The sequence below is a fragment of the Rhododendron vialii genome, chromosome 3a (genome assembly GCF_030253575.1).
Source record: "Rhododendron vialii isolate Sample 1 chromosome 3a, ASM3025357v1".
NCBI lineage: Eukaryota > Viridiplantae > Streptophyta > Magnoliopsida > Ericales > Ericaceae > Rhododendron > Rhododendron vialii.
In genome coordinates this window covers 5,023,693-5,043,753 of record NC_080559.1, presented here as the reverse complement: position 1 = coordinate 5,043,753, position 20,061 = coordinate 5,023,693, and the positions used below count along the sequence as shown (strand labels likewise).

Sequence of the window (20,061 nt, the reverse complement as noted above, 5' to 3'; positions counted from 1 at the left end):
TACTGATCGATCTCATGGATTGACAAATTACTCCAACTAAAACCCACGTGTCTGTGGTTTTATTATCCACTCTTTTTGCAAACCAACAAAAAGTCTTTCATCTTTCACTCTTCAAACACCAATTACAAGTCTCTCTCTCTCTCTCTCTCTCTCTCTCTCTCTCTCTCTCTCTCTCTCTCTCTCTCTCTCTCTCTCTCTCCATGTTAACTCAAGCATGGCTAATCAGGGCAGCTGCAATATTCTGTGGAATCCAGCTAATACTATGTTTAATCAAGGTTGAGTCCCTCTCTGAATCTGACAGAATCCAGATATTGCCAGGTCAACCACAGGTCAGTTTCCAGCAATTTGGAGGGTATATTACTGTTGATGAAAAGCAAGACAGAGCTCTGTTCTACTACTTTGTTGAAGCAGAGACCGACCCTGCTTCCAAGCCTCTTGTTCTTTGGTTAAATGGAGGTAATCAATCATCATCAACCCCCCAGAAATATTTAAATTAGGATACGACTTCTCGACTGTTGCACGATGCAGTTCGAGTGCATTCCCACCTGATCTTACTTGCATAATCTAAATCGTTTATTTGATAGGAACTGCGTATTTCGTTGTCGTTAAATACTTGATTCGAATACAATTGTATTTTTCAAGATAAATGTATTTCTCAAATACGTAATGATATCTGACCAAGATAAATTTTCGGGCGATGAGATACACATTGGTTATATAGAATGAACTGCTCGGATCATTAAACTAAGAAATGGAGCTGGGTAATTATACCCAATTCGAATATTGAAATAATTTGTCGAAGTTTTGATTTCTTAGGACCTGGTTGTTCATCTCTTGGAGCTGGAGCTTTCTGTGAGCATGGGCCTTTTAAACCAAGTGGCCAGATTTTGGTCAAAAATGATTATAGCTGGAATAAAGGTAAGTAATTGCTTTGCTATTTTCTCCTCTTAAAAATTTATCTCCAAATTTTTTTTACTGTTTCATCATTTGTGTTTCTTTGCCAGTGATTTTTATTAAAAAATTATTTATTTTTTACTTTTTAAATGTATATAGCGTGCTTCAAGTTCAATGATCTTTTTTTTTACTTCCCTGTATTTTTGTACAGAAGCAAACATGTTATACTTGGAGTCACCTGCTGGAGTTGGGTTTTCTTATTCAGCTAATAATTCCTATTATACAGGAGTGGATGACGACATGACAGGTATTTTGGCTTTGTTCGTTTTAGGGTCTTAAAACTCCTCTTTAGGGTCTTAAAACTCCTGAACACGGTTCTCAATAAATTTTCTCTATTTAGTTATTTCTTTAATGATTTAACTCATGTGATGAAAACCCTTTTTGACAGTCCAATTGTCGTTTACCCTGGACTCTTGTTCGGTTCATTGCGAATTTCCATGGTGTCCAGCATTTCCTTGATTTATTTTAACCATTTCTCTGCAGCTGTAGGGTTGGGTAGAATTATACTTTATTACAAGTATGGTTGATAAATGTACCAAACTATTCGAGTAGGAACTCATTTTCGTCTCTTAGGGTTTTGTTTGATATCGGCTTGTTAGATACTTTCGTAAACAAATCAAGTTTAAACATTTTAAACTCATTAAGTTTTCAAACAAAGTTCGAAATTCGAATGACTTCTTACTCGACTCGTTTGGCTTAATTTTGATGTTTAAAAACTTAGAAGTGACTCAATATCAGCTTGATTAAAGTTGGATGGAGATCGACTAGCCTCGTAAATAACCCAAGCTTGGATGTTTTTTTTTGTGTGAACCTCATTAAGTCTTTTAAGCCAAGATTGAACAATTATATGCTCGGCTCGTTCGATTCGTTTATCAACCATACTTGGAAGAATACTTTAAGCTCGACTCTCTTTTTTCTGAAATCTATTTGTGTTGAACTCTTTGAAATCCTAGTAATTTCGTGTGTACAAATATTAGTGTTTTGTTTTTGCTTTTTCTTTAGCACGAGACAATCTTGTTTTCCTCGAGAATTGGTTCAACAAATTCCCAGAATACAAGAACAGAGACTTCTTCATCACAGGGGAGAGCTACGGAGGTATGTATTACTTCTTGCAGTATTTCTACATAAATGAGTCAAATTTTGCCGAAGGCAAACGGTATTTACTAGCTTTGATTTGATGACTCGGTATTCGACCCAATAAACTGACTAATTCAGGAGAGACTAATTCCACCGTCCTCCAACAGAAACAAGGGTTTGTATGGGTTGACCTAACACAAGAGTTGGAAGAACACGGGTAGGAGTAGAACCTCATACCGAAGTCTTTGAGAGATTCCCAGTTGTCATGTGACTACCATTACACCAAACCCGAGAGGCTGAGAATTGATTACTACTTCTCCTTCATAGGAGTCTTCTTTGCTACTTCATTTCTTCCTTGGATGACACTCAAACAAACTGTTTCTGAGTTCAATTTAACTTGTTTGTAACCCTACTTGCCAAACCCGCAAACAACAATTGAAAGAGTTAACCCGGAGAGTTGGTGCGGTGGTAGTGAGCTGGCAACCAGGGCTTTCATATCAATCGACTCCCGCCCACGAGCTATCAATTCCTGTGTTGGCTCAATCCATATGAAGCTTTGCCACGGTTTTTATTGGACCTCATTAGTGGATTGGTCCTTTTGGTTTAGTCGACCTACAAAACCGGATCCGGACACCGAGTTATCGAAGAAAACAATCGAAGACTTAACCACTCAATTGAGAGGTTCAAACCAAAAATGACTAATTCTGTTTCTTGGCAGGACACTATGTTCCACAACTTGCACAACAGATTATCCAATCCAAACTTCAGTTCAATCTCAAGGGAATAGCTGTAAGTAAAAACTAGAAAATGAGAACTCCTAAAACTATTACCATATTTCAACAATGGAATTGGATCCCCTCCTGTCCAAGTTTTTTGGACCGGAGGAGACCGTCTAAATATGGACTTTCCATTGCTGCAATTAATGGTTCGGGTTTGCTCAATGACTCTTACCGATAAGAGTCTTTCAGGAAATCCGAACCGTTGATTATTCTAATTGTTACCCAAATTATGCAACCTAGAGGGGGGGTGAATAGGATTGCTAGTAATAATTACCAATAAAAATTTATCTTTAACAATATATGCAAACAATAAGTATGCAATCAAAATAGAGAGATAGAGAGATAGAACCCGTTTATAGTGGTTCGGTCCGGATTTGTCCACGGTCCGGCCCTACTCCACTTCTCCTCAAGCAATTACTTGAAGGTTAGACTAATCTTTAAAAGATTACAACTTGTAAGTCTTGCGGGTGCTTACAAGAACCGAATGCCTCTAGCTTTCCCGAGGAGCTAGCACAACCGCAAGAATTTTCTCCGAAAACTTCTCAAAAACAATAACACCCAAATTCCAATCCGAATTTGGTCTTCTAAGCTTTCAAGTGTTTGACTCAAACACTCACTTAGGAAATACAAGTATGTGAAGAAGGTATGAAAATTATCGCTCACGACTTGTACAAATTTTCTCTCAAGAATAATATGAAAGTGGAAGAACAATGAGAATTTTTGGTTTTGATCTTTTGAGAATTTGCTCTTGCAATAATATGGAATGTTGTAGCTTGTGTATATCTTCTCATTAATGAGTTCTTGATGCCTTATATAGCCATCCATATGCTTCCTAGCCGTTGGAAACTAGCCGTTGGAACTAGCCGTTGGAAACTAGCCGTTTGAAACTAGCCGTTGGAAACTAGCCGTTTGAAACTAGCCGTTGGAAACTAGCCGTTTGAAACTAGCCGTTTGATAGAGTGGTCATCCGGGTGGTCGTCCGGTTGTCACAGCTTTCTGTTCAGACAGCCGGCTTGTCAGCCGGTTCGTCAACCTGTGGCTCACAATTTCATCTAAATAAACCGTTAAAGCATGTATTGAGCTCAATAAAGTCTTTGTAAATATAAATCATGAATCCAAGAGACTTTATGCTATATTTCAAGGTCACGAAAATATTTAATTCGGGAATCGACTTTTCGATAATTTTGTATTTGCCGAATAAAAATATCATTGAATTAATCATCAAAATAATTAATAGAGATGCATATAAATTTTCACAAATTATAATGCATACATTTTTCAACAATCTCCCCCTTTTTGATGATGACACAAAATGATAGTTTTTATTCAAGTAGGAGTTATGCCAATCTCCCCCTTAATACATGCACCAAGGCAGTTATCTATGATCAACGAGTAATAGCAATAATCATCAGATCATAGCAAGCAATTTTTTAAATTTGCCCAAAATGGCAAGATAGATCAAAAAAAACTTGGCTTTTTCTCCCCCTGTGACATCATAAAAAAAAACTAAAAAGAGAAAAACAATAGGGCCATGGTTCCAGCACCATGCCGCTCTTGCCCTGTAGCACTCTATCTTCGTTCATTGAGAGCTTGGCGTCCTTGATTTTCGTATTCTCGAATAATGGCTGCTACAACGGCAGCTATAATGCCAATCCAATACCACAGAGTATCCACATTTACATTCCATCCGAACCATGGTGGTATTCTCATGGTAAGTAACGCACACAGCAGAATGAAGATAAAGAGTTGCATCCAAATGGTTTGGATAAACAACCTGAACTCTGCTCGTTCGGCATCTCTTTCGTAAAACTCAAATGGTAACCCTTGCGGTAAGTTTGCCATTGCTTGATGAGAGATTTAGGCCGAGAGAGAAGGAAAGATAGATAGATGAAGAGATAGAGAGAGTGTTGTTGAATTTATAGAGTATGAGAGAAGTGTTTGAGGATAAGGGATAGAGATGCGGCGCCGAATTGTTTGAAATGGTGCGCCGAATTGTTTGAAATGCTGCGCCGAATTGTTTGAAATGCTGCGCCGAAGTGTTTGAAATGGTGCGCCGAATTGATTGAATTGCTGCGCCGAAAGAGAGATAATAGGGGATGCGGCACCGAATAGAGATAGGATAGGGGATGCGGCGCCGAATAGGACAAGAATAGGGGTGGCGCCGAAAAGAACAAGAATAGGGGAAGAAAATTGTGTTCGGGTGTTTATTGTTGTGTCCCCTTAATACATGCTCCCCCTAAAAGAGAGTTTTTTTAAAGAATGCGAGGGGTATTACCGAGAATGATTATCCCTGCAAGCTTAGAGACAAGAAATTCATATCGGCGAAGTATATAAGAGACAATTTAAGCACTAAGCCATGAAGTTCATACAAACTAAGTGTAACAGACTTAATAAATCAGAGTTAGCAACGCAAAAGCTTGAATAAGTCTCAACCTCACGGTTGTCCGGTTGGACATCCGCTTGGACATCCGACTGACTGTCACGACCCTGACCCGCCCCTTGAGGTCTTAATCATGTATAATGCCAGTGATTTCTAGCAGAGGGCTCCCAAAAGACAGATTTCCAAAACCCACGAAATTATCAGCATATAACAGATTTGTTCAAGACTCAAAATAAATGATCAAACTTGATTCTTGTACATCTAACCAACACTTAAACATGTAAAGAAGGTAGGAGATCCCTACCTCGAGGGTTAGAAGCAAGCCCGAACATGGAGGAAACCTCAAAGTGCTCCGATCATGATTCTTCTTCGATCAATAGGAAGATCTCGTCGCGTAGAACAACTTTAGTACTTGGGATTTTTCCGAAATCTCATTCTAAGGCGATGAAATCGAAGAGAGAAGTTTGGAGGAGAGGTGAGAAAGAGAGAGAGTCGGTCGAGGGAGTAGAGAGAGAGAAACGTGTGTGTGTCTGCCCGGAAAAGAAAAGAAATATATGTGGGGGAGAATTATCCCCTACACACACCTTCACTTATACACCCATGCATATTACACTTGCATCCCGAACTTCTAAATTCTAGCACATTCGACATCCGAACTCATTCTCCATTTTATATCACAACTCATGCCTTAATAAAACATAAAGAATTATGGAAATAAAATACGGGTCTCTACACTGACAAATGCAGGTTAAGTCCAGAAAACGTTTAAGAGGAGTAGCATTAAAGACCATAAAACTGTTTTTCTGCATACCAAACACAGGAAAATGAATCATATGATAAAATGTTTGGAGGGTGATTTCTTTATCAAGATCATTTGTACTCTCCATCAAGTATGATATTTACGAATTCAATCAACTCAACATTGAATCCAAAAAAAAACTTTTGACATCAAGAACACAAAACTTTTTCATAAATGATTAAACATGCCGAGTTCTCGTCGAATGAAACAAAATTGTTCTTCACCAAGGGGTTTTGTGAAAATGTCCGCCAATTGCTTGTCGGTACTAATAAAGTTAAGTTCAATATCCCCTTTTTGAACATGATCTCTTATAAAATGATGTCTAATCTCAATATGTTTTGTTCGAGAATGTTGAATTGGATTCTTGGTTAAGCTAATTGCACTAGTATTATCACATTTAATAGGAATATGATCATATTGCAAATTGAAATCCTCCATTTGTTGTTTGATCCACAATATTTGGGCACAACAACTTCCGGCCGCTACATATTCCGCCTCGGCGGTAGATAGAGCTACGGAATTTTGTTTCTTGCTATGCCAAGACACTAGAGAGTGCCCTAGAAATTGGCAAGTCCCACTTGTACTTTTACGATCAACTTTGAAACCTCCAAAATCCGCATCCGAATAACCAATTAAATCAAATGCAACTCCACGTGGATAAAACAATCCTAAGTCATGAGAACCGCCAACATATTTAAAGATACGTTTAATAGCTTTTAAATGCGATTCTTTAGGACATGATTGAAATCTAGCACACATGCAAACACTAAACATTATATCCGGTCTACTTGCAGTGAGATAAAGTAATGAGCCGATCATACCTCGATACATCTTTTCATTGACGGCCTTACCATTCTCATCTTTGTCTAGCTTAGTTGATGTGCTCATTGGTGTGCTCGTTGGCTTTGATCCTTCCATGCCAAACTTCTTAATAAGTTCTTTCGCATACTTGGCTTGGTTGATTAGGATCCCCTCATTAGTTTGCTTGATTTGAAGTCCGAGGAAGAAGTTAAGCTCCCCCATCATACTCATTTCAAATTCACCTTGCATACACTTAGCAAACTCTTTGCACATATTATCATTAGTGGCACCAAAGACAATATCATCAACATATATTTGAATAATGAGCATATCTTTACCTTTGGCTTTAATGAAAAGAGTAGTATCAATTTTTCCACGAGTAAAGCCATTGTCAAGCAAGAATGAACTAAGTCTATCATACCATGCACGTGGTGCTTGCTTCAAACCATATAAAGCTTTTGAGAGTTTAAAAACATGATCGGGGTATACATGATCTTCAAAGCCGGGAGGTTGTTTGACATAAACTTCTTCATTTATGAACCCATTCAAAAATGCACTTTTCACATCCATTTGATAAAGCTTGAAATTTTTGAAAGATGCAAAGGCAAGTAATATGCGAATAGCCTCTAATCTAGCTACCGGTGCAAAAGTTTCTTCAAAATCAATACCTTCTTCTTGATTATAACCTTGAGCAACAAGTCTAGCTTTATTCCTAACAATATTTCCGGATTCATCTAGCTTGTTACGAAAAACCCATTTAGTACCTATAATAGTGTGATCAAGAGGCTTAGGTACTAATGCCCAAACTTTATTCCTTTCAAATTGATTTAACTCATCTTGCATGGCCAAAATCCAATTTTCATCATCTTGAGCTTCCGGAAAGTTTTTAGGCTCAATTTGAGAAACAAAAGCTTGATTTTCACAAAAATTTCTATGAGACGAGCGAGTGGTTACCCCTTTCGAAACTTCTCCAAGAATCAAGTCCTTTGGATGGTTTTGCACGAATCTCCAATCCTTGGAAAGATCTTGGTTGTCTCCCATGGCATCTTGAGGTTGATTAATAACTTCATCTTCTTTGATTTGAGAGCTTTCTACTTGAGTATCACCATCAACTTTTTCTTGAATTGTCAAGTCATGAATCTTATGTGTAATCTCTAAGTCATCATTATCAACAACATCCTTAGTAGCACAAGGATTAGATTCATCAAAGGAAACGTGAATAGATTCTTCAACAAGATTAGTGCGCTTATTATAAATTCTATATGCTTTGCTAGTAAGAGAGTAACCAATAAAGATGCCTTCATCCGATTTTGAATCAAATTTACCCAAGTTATCTTTTCCATTGTTTAATACATAACATTTACAACCGAAGGCATGAAAGTAATTAATGTTGGGTATTCTACCATTCCAAAGCTCATAAGGAGTTTTCTTGAGGATAGGCCTAATTAAAACTCGATTCAAAATATAGCATGAGGTATTAACGGCTTCCGCCCAAAAATATTTTGGCAAAGAGTTTTCACAAAGCATAGTGCGGGCCATTTCTTCCAGAGTACGATTTTTTCTCTCTACTACTCCATTTTGTTGAGGAGTACGAGGTACGGAAAAGTTATGACCAATACCATGTTCATCACAAAACTTTTCATATAAAGAATTGTCAAGTTCTTTTCCATGATCCGTACGAATGTTAGAAATAACAAATCCTTTTTCATTTTGAACTCTTCTACAAAGTTTAGTGAAATTAGGATAAGCCTCATTCTTATGAGCTAGGAACATCACCCATGTATATCTAGAGAAATCATCAACAACAACAAGACAATAATAGTTTCCACAAAGACTTGGAGAGCGAGTTGGTCCAAACAAATCCATATGAAGTAATTGCAAAGGTCTAGTAGTTGAAACAACATTTTTGGACTTAAAAGAAACCTTGGTTTGTTTTCCTTGTTGGCAAGGACCACAAAGTCTATCTTTTTCAAATTTGATTTTAGGAAGACCTTTTACCAAATTTTTTCTAGAGAGTTTTGAAATAGCATCCATACTTGCATGTCCTAGGCGCCTATGCCAAAGCCAACTATTTTCACTCAAAGCGGAAAAACATTTTATATCACAATTACTTAAATCATTGAGATTAAAAACATATACATTTTCAAGTCTTTGTCCAACGAAGAGTGTCTTGTTGCTTTTGACATTTTCAATGATACATTTGGATTTTTCAAAGATAACACGATTTCCTCTATCACATAATTGACTTATGCTAAGAAGATTGTGTTTTAAACCACTAACAAGTAAAACATCTTCAATAATAGGAGAATTACCTATATTGCCGATTCCTATGATTTTACCTTTGTTGTTGTCTCCAAATGTGACATGTCCACCATCTTTAGACGAAAGAGAATTGAAAGCCCTCTTGTCACCGGTCATGTGTCTTGAACATCCACTATCAAGGTACCAACTTCCTTCCTTGAGAGAACTTTTGAAGCATACCTACAATAGCACATCAATTCTTGACTTTTGGTACCCAAATCATCTTGGGTCCTTGAGGGTTAGCATTGATACGGTTCTTAGGAACCCAAACCTTTTTTGCATTAGAAGATGAGTATCCTTTCATAGGACATGTAGGAGAAATATGACCAATTTTACCACAATAATGACATGTCAATTTAGAATGGCTAGAAGGAGGAACATCTTTTTCAAAAAGATTTTTGTGTTGAGTGGGATTATAACCAATTCCGGCCTTGTGAAAAGAAACCATTTGTTTTCCAAGAAGAATGTCTAAACTTTCTTTTCCATTAGTGAGTTTTGAAAGAGAATTAGTTAAATCATCAATTTGTTTTTCTAAAGATTCGTTTTTGGAAGTATCCTTCAAATACTCTTTTTCTTTTTCCAAAGAGGTTCTTAAACTTTCATTTTCTTCCTCCAAAATATCTTTCTCTTCAATTAAATCATCTATTTCTAGTGAAAGATCTTTAGCAACCTTTTTAAGAAATTTGTTTTTAGAAACAACCTTTTCAAATTCTACTTTCAACTCTTTATAGGCAATAAATAATTCATCAAAGGAATAGGATGAGTCGAGATCTACCTCGTTTTCTTCGATGGCCATGAAACACAAGTTAGCGACCTCTTGTTGCTCATCGTCCTCATCGGAGCTACTATCGTCACTATTGTCCCATGCGGCCATCATAGCTCTCTTTTTGTCCTTCTTTGAATATTTTTTTGCATATGGACATTCACTTTTGATGTGGCCGGGCTTCTTGCACTCGTAGCAAATGATTGGATCCTTTTTACTATTTTCTTCTTTGCCTCCATCTTTTCTTGAAAATCCTCTGCCTTTGTGAGATGCTCTATTTTTGAGGAGTTTCTTGAACGTTTTTGTGATGAGCGCCATTTCATCATCCTCACTTTCGTTGCTTGAATCCTCCTTGCTTTTTGATTTGCTTATTGTACTTTTGAAGGCAAGATCCTTAACTTTCTTCTCTTTTTCACCCTTGAGGTTGTGATGCATTTCCTCCGTCATGAGAGATCCCATGAGCTTGTCCATCGTGTATGTTGAGAAATCTTTGGATTGTAGGATGATGGAGGTGGTAGTGTCCCAATTGGTTGGCATGGAACGGAGCACCTTCCTTGTCATTTCGGATTGACTGTAAATCTTTCCAAGAGCTTTTAAACCGTTAGTAATACTAGCAAATCTAGCAAACATTTGAGATATAGATTCATCCGGTTTCATTTTGAAGAGCTCATAGCTATGCACAAGAATATCAATTTTGGACTCCTTAACTTGACTATCTCCTTCATGTGACATTTCTAACTTATCCCATATTTCTTTAGCCGATTCACATGCGGAAACACAATCATATTCATTGGGAGTAATAGCACAAAAAAGAAGGTTCATAGCTCTATAGTTCTTTTCTATTGAAGCCTTTTCCAAATGACTCCACTCATAATCTGGTTTAGGCATAGTCTCTTCTCCAACTTTCTTAGTAGGAATAATGGGACCATTTTTGATAATTTTCCATAGATCATAATCCGTGGATTGAATAAAGATCATCATTCTATTTTTCCAATGAGAGTAATTTTCTCCGGTGAACAAGGGAGGTCTATTGGACGATTGACCTTCGATACAAGAAACATTACTAGTGGTTGCCATGGATCTTAACTCTTAGATTGTTAAATCTACAAACAAGAGCCGAGGCTCTGATACCAATTGTTACCCAAATTATGCAACCTAGAGGGGGGGTGAATAGGATTGCTAGTAATAATTACCAATAAAAATTTATCTTTAACAATATATGCAAACAATAAGTATGCAATCAAAATAGAGAGATAGAGAGATAGAACCCGTTTATAGTGGTTCGGTCCGGATTTGTCCACGGTCCGGCCCTACTCCACTTCTCCTCAAGCAATTACTTGAAGGTTAGACTAATCTTTAAAAGATTACAACTTGTAAGTCTTGCGGGTGCTTACAAGAACCGAATGCCTCTAGCTTTCCCGAGGAGCTAGCACAACCGCAAGAATTTTCTCCGAAAACTTCTCAAAAACAATAACACCCAAATTCCAATCCGAATTTGGTCTTCTAAGCTTTCAAGTGTTTGACTCAAACACTCACTTAGGAAATACAAGTATGTGAAGAAGGTATGAAAATTATCGCTCACGACTTGTACAAATTTTCTCTCAAGAATAATATGAAAGTGGAAGAACAATGAGAATTTTTGGTTTTGATCTTTTGAGAATTTGCTCTTGCAATAATATGGAATGTTGTAGCTTGTGTATATCTTCTCATTAATGAGTTCTTGATGCCTTATATAGCCATCCATATGCTTCCTAGCCGTTGGAAACTAGCCGTTGGAACTAGCCGTTGGAAACTAGCCGTTTGAAACTAGCCGTTGGAAACTAGCCGTTTGAAACTAGCCGTTGGAAACTAGCCGTTTGAAACTAGCCGTTTGATAGAGTGGTCATCCGGGTGGTCGTCCGGTTGTCACAGCTTTCTGTTCAGACAGCCGGCTTGTCAGCCGGTTCGTCAACCTGTGGCTCACAATTTCATCTAAATAAACCGTTAAAGCATGTATTGAGCTCAATAAAGTCTTTGTAAATATAAATCATGAATCCAAGAGACTTTATGCTATATTTCAAGGTCACGAAAATATTTAATTCGGGAATCGACTTTTCGATAATTTTGTATTTTCCGAATAAAAATATCATTGAATTAATCATCAAAATAATTAATAGAGATGCATATAAATTTTCACAAATTATAATGCATACATTTTTCAACACTAATGTATGGTATAGATTTGGATAGTCTCCACCCGGTCCAAAAACTTGGACCGGAGAGGATCCAAACCCTTCAACAATTTTGTTCCATTAGTTTCAGATCAAATGATTTAACTTCTGACTATGTGCATGGTGGGTGCTTGTAGATAGGGAATCCACTTCTGGAATTCAACACTGATTTCAATTCAACTGGGGAATACTACTGGTCTCATGGATTGATATCTGATGATACATATCAACTCTTCAATGATGTATGCAACTATTCCCAGATTAGAAGACAAGCCCAGAATGACGCTCTTACCCCTGTTTGTTCTGGAGTATTTAATCAGGCTTCGGGAGAGATCAGTAAATTCATCGACGGATACGATGTCACTCTAGATGTCTGCTTATCAACCGTTGATTCACAAGCCCGGGTTCTTAGTCAACTAGTAAGGCTCTCCATCTCTAGTCCCTGTAGTTTTCCTCTTCTATCCTATTATGCTTTATTTGAATGTTTAGCCTAGGAAGAACCGACACGCCTAAGTGGTTATCATATCCATGTCGAATCTGCTAGGGACACCAATACGCTAGGGACACAGGAATACGACCGACAGTACACTACTTGGCATTCAATTATTTGCAATAAAATTTAACTGGGAGACATCGCGTGGCTCAAGTGACACACGTATGAGAATATGGAGTGCCGTCATTTTAATTATGGTGTTAAAAACTTACTTCACGGACTAGAATTTGTTAAAAAAAATTCGTCACTTGTACCTCGCAGTTGGTATTTTTGATGAATCACCTCTCTTAGTCATGTAGAAGCAATGTCAGTTCTTATTTTTATGATAAATTTCCAATAGTATAGGTGATTGCAGATTCAATGTTCAACATAATTACAATTAAAATTATACATTTTTTTTTCTGCTGTGTCCCCCGTTGCATATGTGTCTCTCGTCATTTCTATAACCCTACGAATTTGAGATTATCGGTTTATGTGTCTGTATTCGTGTCGTGTCCACTTCTATGATTTCAGCTTGTTTTCGATATTTCATTCGCAGCAAGGGACAGAGAAGGTAGACGTGTGTGTAGGAGACGAAACGTTTAGTTACTTGAACCGCCAAGATGTGCAGAAGGCCTTTCACGCCCGGCTTGTTGGAATCACCGAATGGAGTGTTTGCAGCGAGTAAGATTAATCCTAATTTTTTGTGTTGCAGCGAACATAAATAAGGAAAGCAACAAATCATATGTAGAAATTCGAATCTATTACTTTTCCGATTCCTCTCGTCTACTCGAGACGAATCAAGCATTCACAAAAATTAGGCGCAAAATTAACAAACACGAAAAATATTTGAACAATGACAAAACAAGAAAAAGCCCCAAAGAATTTAGTGGAACAAAGGGCCTTTTTGGGCTCTTAATTTGGGCATTGTCTTTATTCACAAAAATACGCGTTTTGCTAGTTTCACGCCAAACTTTTGTAGAATATTGATTCATCTCGACAAGAGGAACCGAAAAACCCTAGTATTTTTACTTTTACCCAAATTTTTTTAGAAATATTTAGGATAAAGTCCCAAAAGCCGGATTTTTAGGCTCTTTTACTTGTACAATATTCTTACTTGTATTGTTGAACCTTTTGAGTTGTATGCATTCAACCATTTTCACTCCCTTGACGACAGTGTTCTCCATTACGATATGCAAAACCTAGAGACACCGACGGTTCCGGTTCTCGGTTCACTCGTCAAGTCGGGCATTCGGGTCTTAGTTTATAGGTGAGTTCCTAGCTACCTCCATAACAGATGAGTATCTCAATTCTCGAAATAATTATTGTGAAAACTTTATGAAAAATCGAAAAAATGTTACAGCGGAGATCAAGATTCAGTTATTCCGCTAACGGGAACACGGAGACTGGTGAATGGATTGGCAAGGGAGTTGGGTTTGAACACAACCGTTCCATACAGAGTTTGGTTCGAGGGGAGCCAGGTTAGCCATTTCATATTTTGTTTTAATTTTTTTCATATCTATAAAAATAAGTCTATATCTGGCCTAATAGATGGATTATAGCTATTTAATTACTTAGATTACTCTACTCTATTTCTGTCTTCGAGGAGCTAAGCTCTTTCTGCGAACTAGCTAATTAGTATCTGAGCCTCTGGGGTTCATCTCAATTGCTAATATCCCCTTGTCAAAAGCTAGGAATCCACGAGGGGAATTAAGATTCTCTCATGTGATTATCTCTGATGTGACACAAAATGAGATTCACGATAGATCCATTTGACGATCCAAGCCTTTCATTCTGCAAAAATCTCAATGTGTTTTTCATTCATGCAAAATATCAAATTGATTTTGCATTGATATCCTTTTGAGAAAAAAAAAAACACGTTTTTCACTTCAGGAATAGAGGTTAGAAGATCCGACAAATATACTTTGACCAACTCAATTTTTCAAAATGAGTATAACACTTCCTGGACTACAAGATTAACGACTCAGATCATCGAATGTCATCTTGTTTTTCGTCACATGAAGAATCATACGAGGGGTAATCTCGTGAAAGGATCTTGATCCAGAATTAAGGGCTCCCTCGATTGCAAAGAAAATATCATGGCTCTACTAATGTGCCCCTAATTCTCTGTTTGGTTTGCATTTCAACAGGTTGCTGGATGGACACAGGTATATGGAGATATCCTGTCTTTTGCCACCATTAGAGGAGCATCTCATGAAGCTCCATTTTCACAGCCTGAGAGATCCCTTGTTCTGTTTAACACATTTCTGGGTGGAAAACCTCTACCAGAGGGAGTTTCATCTGCTGAGAGCATTCACAAATAACTCTAATTTAAACCCACATGTCTGTGATTTTATTATCTACTCTTTTATAGGGTAAAGCCAAAACTTCTGTTACTGTAATGCAAAAGCAGGCACTGTTTTCTTACCAATCATGTAAACATGTACCATAACACAAGAAAAAAGAAGAACCAATGAGTAAAAGTGGAGGTGTAGGAAAAAACGGAAATATACGCACGTGGCCAAGGGAGAAAGAGTTACATCAATGTACCGCACCACAAGCACTGGAGTAAGTACATATGGATCTAAGAAGCAGGGATTCGGACACACCGATGGTTGATCGTAAGGCCTTTTCAGGCCCTCAAAATGTTTCGATATAAACACTTTATATGTTTTTTGCTGTTATTATTATTGATTACAAAACCATGGTCCTAAATAACAGGACAAAATCTCAACCAAAAAATGAAAACCTTGGTTCCTAATAGTACAACAAAACAAAATCTAAATATAACATAACTTCACGGATAGATTCCAAGACGCAAGGTACGGATAAAACAAGATGCAACTATGCAATTTGTGGCAATGTGGCGACATCTATTGGAATATTTGTAATCTTAGTTTTACATGCACGTTGCCCAGGCACAGAGTGATTTGAGGCATAGTCAAATCAGTTTATTAAGACAAGATTTCTCCCAGTCCATTCAGGGGAGCACTGGAATCACCAGACACCCGAAAACTCTTGCATTATACACAACCCTATTGCATAAAGCATACGAGACCTTAACAACTGACAAAGGCTGAAATCAAGTTCGCGAAACCAATTCAAGTGACCATTTTAATTCCTCTGCAGTTTATAATACCATCGATCTTCAACATTCAAAGTGAAGAAAAAATCGGGATACCCGGTAAGGTAGTACCAGCATCAACGATGAAAATGTTGCCAGAAACGTACCCCGAAGAGTCATGTATTAAGTAGCGTACCAGTGACGTTAGAGCCGGATCTGATGTGCCAAAGGTTCTAAGAGGAACACTTCTCAGAGCCACATTTTTTAACCAATCTTGTTGAATGAGACCCTCAGTGATCTCAGATTTGAAAAGTCCAGGAGCAATTGAGTTCACTCTGATGTTGTGTGCCCCAAGTTCCAGCGCCATCTTCTGTAATTATAAGACAATCTTCATTTTAACAAAATGACAAATTGAATGTCCATGATCACTTTGATAGTGGTGAATAATCGTATTATCAAATTGCCTAAAACAGAAACTACATTGGACAACCTTTATATGGACACACTACTTCAACTTAAGCATTTGCTTAAATTTTTTTTTTTGGTAGCTCAGGTGTCTGGGCCAGCTTTCGCGCACTCGACCAATCATGGGGGACCAATCCCACCGCCTACTTGCATTGGTCCCAATTAAAGTCAAATCAAAGCTCTGTATGGACTGGCTCCAAAAGAGTTGATAGCACCTAAGAAGTTTCGAACCTGAACGATTAGGAGGGAGAAAACCATTTGCTTAATTTTATTTGTCGAATTCCTCCTCTACAGTCAAGATCGCAAATAGAATGAACATATAGGTTTTATCTAAAACAACAAAGGAATCATATTCCACTACGCAAGTATAGGAGTTGTTTCATTTACTGGGAATGGGAGCCACAAAACTGCAACAATTCAACATCTTGAAATTTTGCAGAAACTCACTTAACGGAGAAAATTTAACTACTTGTCCATGAAGAAGGCATCATGTTGTTATAAGGGTCTTCATGATTGACAATACTCATTGTATTTGTCCATCATCAATGGCAGACTTGTTCTTTTAAAACAGAAAAAAACAGGTTTATCCTACAAAACACACTAGACAGCAACTGCAAGTCGAACTCCAAGCTATTACTCCCATTTACATCAGTACAAATGTCCAATGAGTTGAACAATCCTCAAGCTCATGGATCTTCCAAGAGCTCAGTTTAGTCTGGAATATCACTTATATCCAGTGGAGCAGACTAAACAACTCTCTTTGTCTTCTGTTTATTATTTGGTGAAAACTCTCATAGTCAAAAGGCTCAAAAAATTCCTCCTTTTGGCCAACAAAAAAATCTTTCCTTTCCAAATTTATTGCGAGCAAAATAGAAACTTTTTTTTGATGATAAACATCATTAAAACATGCCTTCTCCACAGGAGAATATGAAAGAAGAAAGAAAGTAACACTAGACACTTCTTATCTGAAGGTCCTAAAAGATAATAATCTTGTTCATAGAGCCGCAAATGCAATAACAAAGGCAGAATATATCCAAAGGACCCAAAGTAAAAGGGAAAAGAAACTATTTTTTTTGAAGTTAAATAAAACGAATAGCTGTCTTGTCCAAATACCCTGCCCTGGGCGGAACCACCGAGAATGTAAAGGCCATATAGCTCATCTTTATTACGGGAATACATATGTACGGAAACAAGTTACATTGATTTTTTTTTTTTTTAATTCAAAACAAAAAAAATTTAAGTAACACCTTAACAGGTAAAAATCCCTTGTGAGATTGTGCCCAAGGCCCCAAAACCACCAGGCAGCCCTTGGTCCAACAATGAGAAGAAGACTTCTGGTACATAATGCCCCAAAACAATCTAAGCAAGATACTTACCGCTGTACGGGAAAAAAACAAGGACAATGAAGTGACCACCTAATCATTTGACATTCAAACACAGCTTATGATTTCTCTAAGAGGTTAACAAAGTTTTCCCACAACTATATTTGGTTGCTTAATAAAACAAAATGTGCTCAAAAGTCGGACTAACATGCACTAGAATTGTAAACTAGTACTTCTATCCCTAACATAAGCATTAAATGCAATACTGAACTGTATGACAATCAAATTTGCAACTTGTAAGTCATAAAATTTTCCAGTAAACCAGCCAGTCCAAAGGTCAATGGCAAATTCAGGAGAGATTTTACGGCACCTCACCTTTGTCAGCGTGTTTACTGCTGCCTTCGAAGAACAATATGCATAACTCACTGGTAACAGCCCACGGTTAAGACCACCAATAGAAGAAATATTGATGACTGACCCTCCCTTCTTAGCATCACACATCTGCGAGCAAACATACTTTGACACCAACCATGTTCCTGTCAAGTTTATTTTAAATATACTATTCCACTCCTCCTCCGATGAATCCGACAGAGGTTTCACGCTTCCTGACACCCACATTAGAGAACTTTTGTGTAAACATAGAGCCAAGGATGTGCTCGAATCGAAAGTGCAGATGTGAAATGAAATTTTAATAAAAGAAAGAAAGAACTCAACTTATGTACGCCTCCAAGAAGTTGACATAAACTCCACAATATTGCAATTCAAAGAGGGAGAACAAGGGGGAAAAAAACATTTCAACAATTCTAGGTTAACATTTACTTCACTTATATCAATAGGTTCCCAAATACTTTGCATCAGCTATCGTCAACAAGCAAGGGAATATAGGTACTCTTCCTAATGGCTATGCAATGGGAATTTAATCTTAAACCACTTGTTTGGGAAGTCGGATATTTCCATCCAATGCTAAGAATCTGGCCAAAAAAAGGAGGCAAGCATGCGTAAAAACACACATGCTTTAAATAAATAAAATCAGAGTCCAACAAAAAGGAAGTATCAGGAAAAGAAAGTAACAGTCACGCCTTAGCTATGTCCCATGAGTATCATGGAAAAAGTTACCATCACTCAAGGTGAGGGTGGAAAACGAATTGCTCTCAGGATAAATTAGTCTTAGCTCATCTATTCTTTTTTCTTACATGATGAACATATAACTAAGAAGTGTGTTCACCATATTTTTCCCATCTCTGTATCTGTATACCACATACTCTCCCCTAGTTCTCTCAAGAGCACCACCATAACCACTAGAGATTTGGGACGTGTGAAGCTTTGTAGAGGACTCTACTATCATAGTGAGCACGTGGAACAATGCACAACGAAGGAGCTCGTAAAGCAGACGTTGGATTCAATGGGTGGTTGTATTATTCCACATCATGAATTCATAAATACCCCCTATGGTTTGCTCACATCCTGCATCAATACTACTTGATTTCCTTCCCAAAGGACAGTTCGCATCACCACAGTTGTCGAAAAGTGTTTTGAAAGTTCCATATTTGCTTAAATTATCCTACGGGTAAGCTATTATTCTACAACCACAAACACTTTACACACACTAAAGGTTCAGTGTGAGTGGATCCCAATATGAATGTGAGTGTGTTTGTGTTTGTAGAATAATTGACGGGCAAGATACTTATCCTATCTTTACCAAAAAGATACTGATCCCAAAGGTAAAATTTATCCTACTTATCTTACATACTTTGTTCATTGTAGATCCTTAATTGTTGGGGCAAACGACCGAGATTGAACTGCACCGGCTTCTCAGCAGGTGGATCCATATGACAAATAAAATTCCATTTTCCAAGCAACTAAATTTTTTCACAAAATCTTAGATCACCTGAAACACCAGCATTGTTGATAAGAACATCAATGGTCCCAAACGCATCCCAAGCCCTCTGCACGGCCGCCTCGACGACGGGCCCGTCGGCGCCAACGTCGAGCTCCACCGCCGCCGCCCGTCGACCGTGGGGCGACCCGGTGCCGGAGTGGGGGAGCCGGTTTATTTCGCCGCAGAGGGACTCGAGCCGGTCGAGTCGGCGAGCCGCGGCGACGATCCTGCAGCCGGATCTGGCAAGGTCGAGGCAGAACTCCCGGCCTATGCCCGACGACGCACCGGTGACCATCACCACTTTGTCGCCCAATTGGGCCCATGGCTCCAGCTGGTTCGTCATTGGGTTTTGTTGGTGGAGAGAGAGAGAGAGTGAGTGAGTGAGTGAGTTAAGTCACCGTCGATAGAGATGGAGGACTGCCGGCGAGGACTGTCGCCGTCGAGTATATTACCACGGGCCCAGAACGATAAATAAGTATTTATTTTTTAAGAAAGCAATTTTATGTGCTTACGTAAATAATTTTCTTATCACTATGAATCTAATTTGATAGATTTCATTGAAATCTTTACTACAGTGCAAAAAAATTGAAAAATTATTTTTTATTTATATTATTTTTGAATTTGAAAATATAAAAGAAGTAGTTATTTCTTAAGAAGACGTTCCGGAACTGAGCCTACCCTCCGTCCAATTTTCATTGCCAATATCTTTTAGTGCGGATCTTATGCAATATGTAACTTATTTACTCCATAAATATAGATCTTGTTTAATAGAAGGTGTTTCACTTTCTCAAAAAA

General features: G+C 37.9%; 2 protein-coding genes across 2 annotated transcripts; one reads left to right on the top strand and one right to left on the bottom strand.

The window, feature by feature from the left end:
• The first annotated feature begins 8 nt into the window (after positions 1–8).
• LOC131321398 (serine carboxypeptidase-like 45) lies at positions 9–14,963 on the top strand. Its single transcript, XM_058352387.1, has 10 exons — positions 9–456; positions 817–918; positions 1,106–1,201; positions 1,957–2,049; positions 2,750–2,820; positions 12,202–12,483; positions 13,096–13,220; positions 13,714–13,806; positions 13,900–14,017; positions 14,687–14,963. The coding sequence occupies exons 1-10, from the start codon at positions 201–203 to the stop codon at positions 14,858–14,860; spliced, it is 1,410 nt and encodes a 469-aa protein (XP_058208370.1). The 5' UTR covers positions 9–200; the 3' UTR covers positions 14,861–14,963.
• A 396-nt stretch (positions 14,964–15,359) lies between these two features.
• Positions 15,360–19,707, bottom strand: LOC131321401 (uncharacterized). Its single transcript, XM_058352390.1, has 3 exons — positions 19,276–19,707; positions 17,763–17,992; positions 15,360–15,970 (listed from the first exon to the last, which is right to left on the bottom strand). Exons 1-3 carry the CDS (start codon positions 19,607–19,609, stop codon positions 15,692–15,694), a joined length of 843 nt encoding a protein of 280 aa, XP_058208373.1. The 5' UTR covers positions 19,610–19,707; the 3' UTR covers positions 15,360–15,691.
• Between the last annotated feature and the right edge of the window lie 354 nt (positions 19,708–20,061).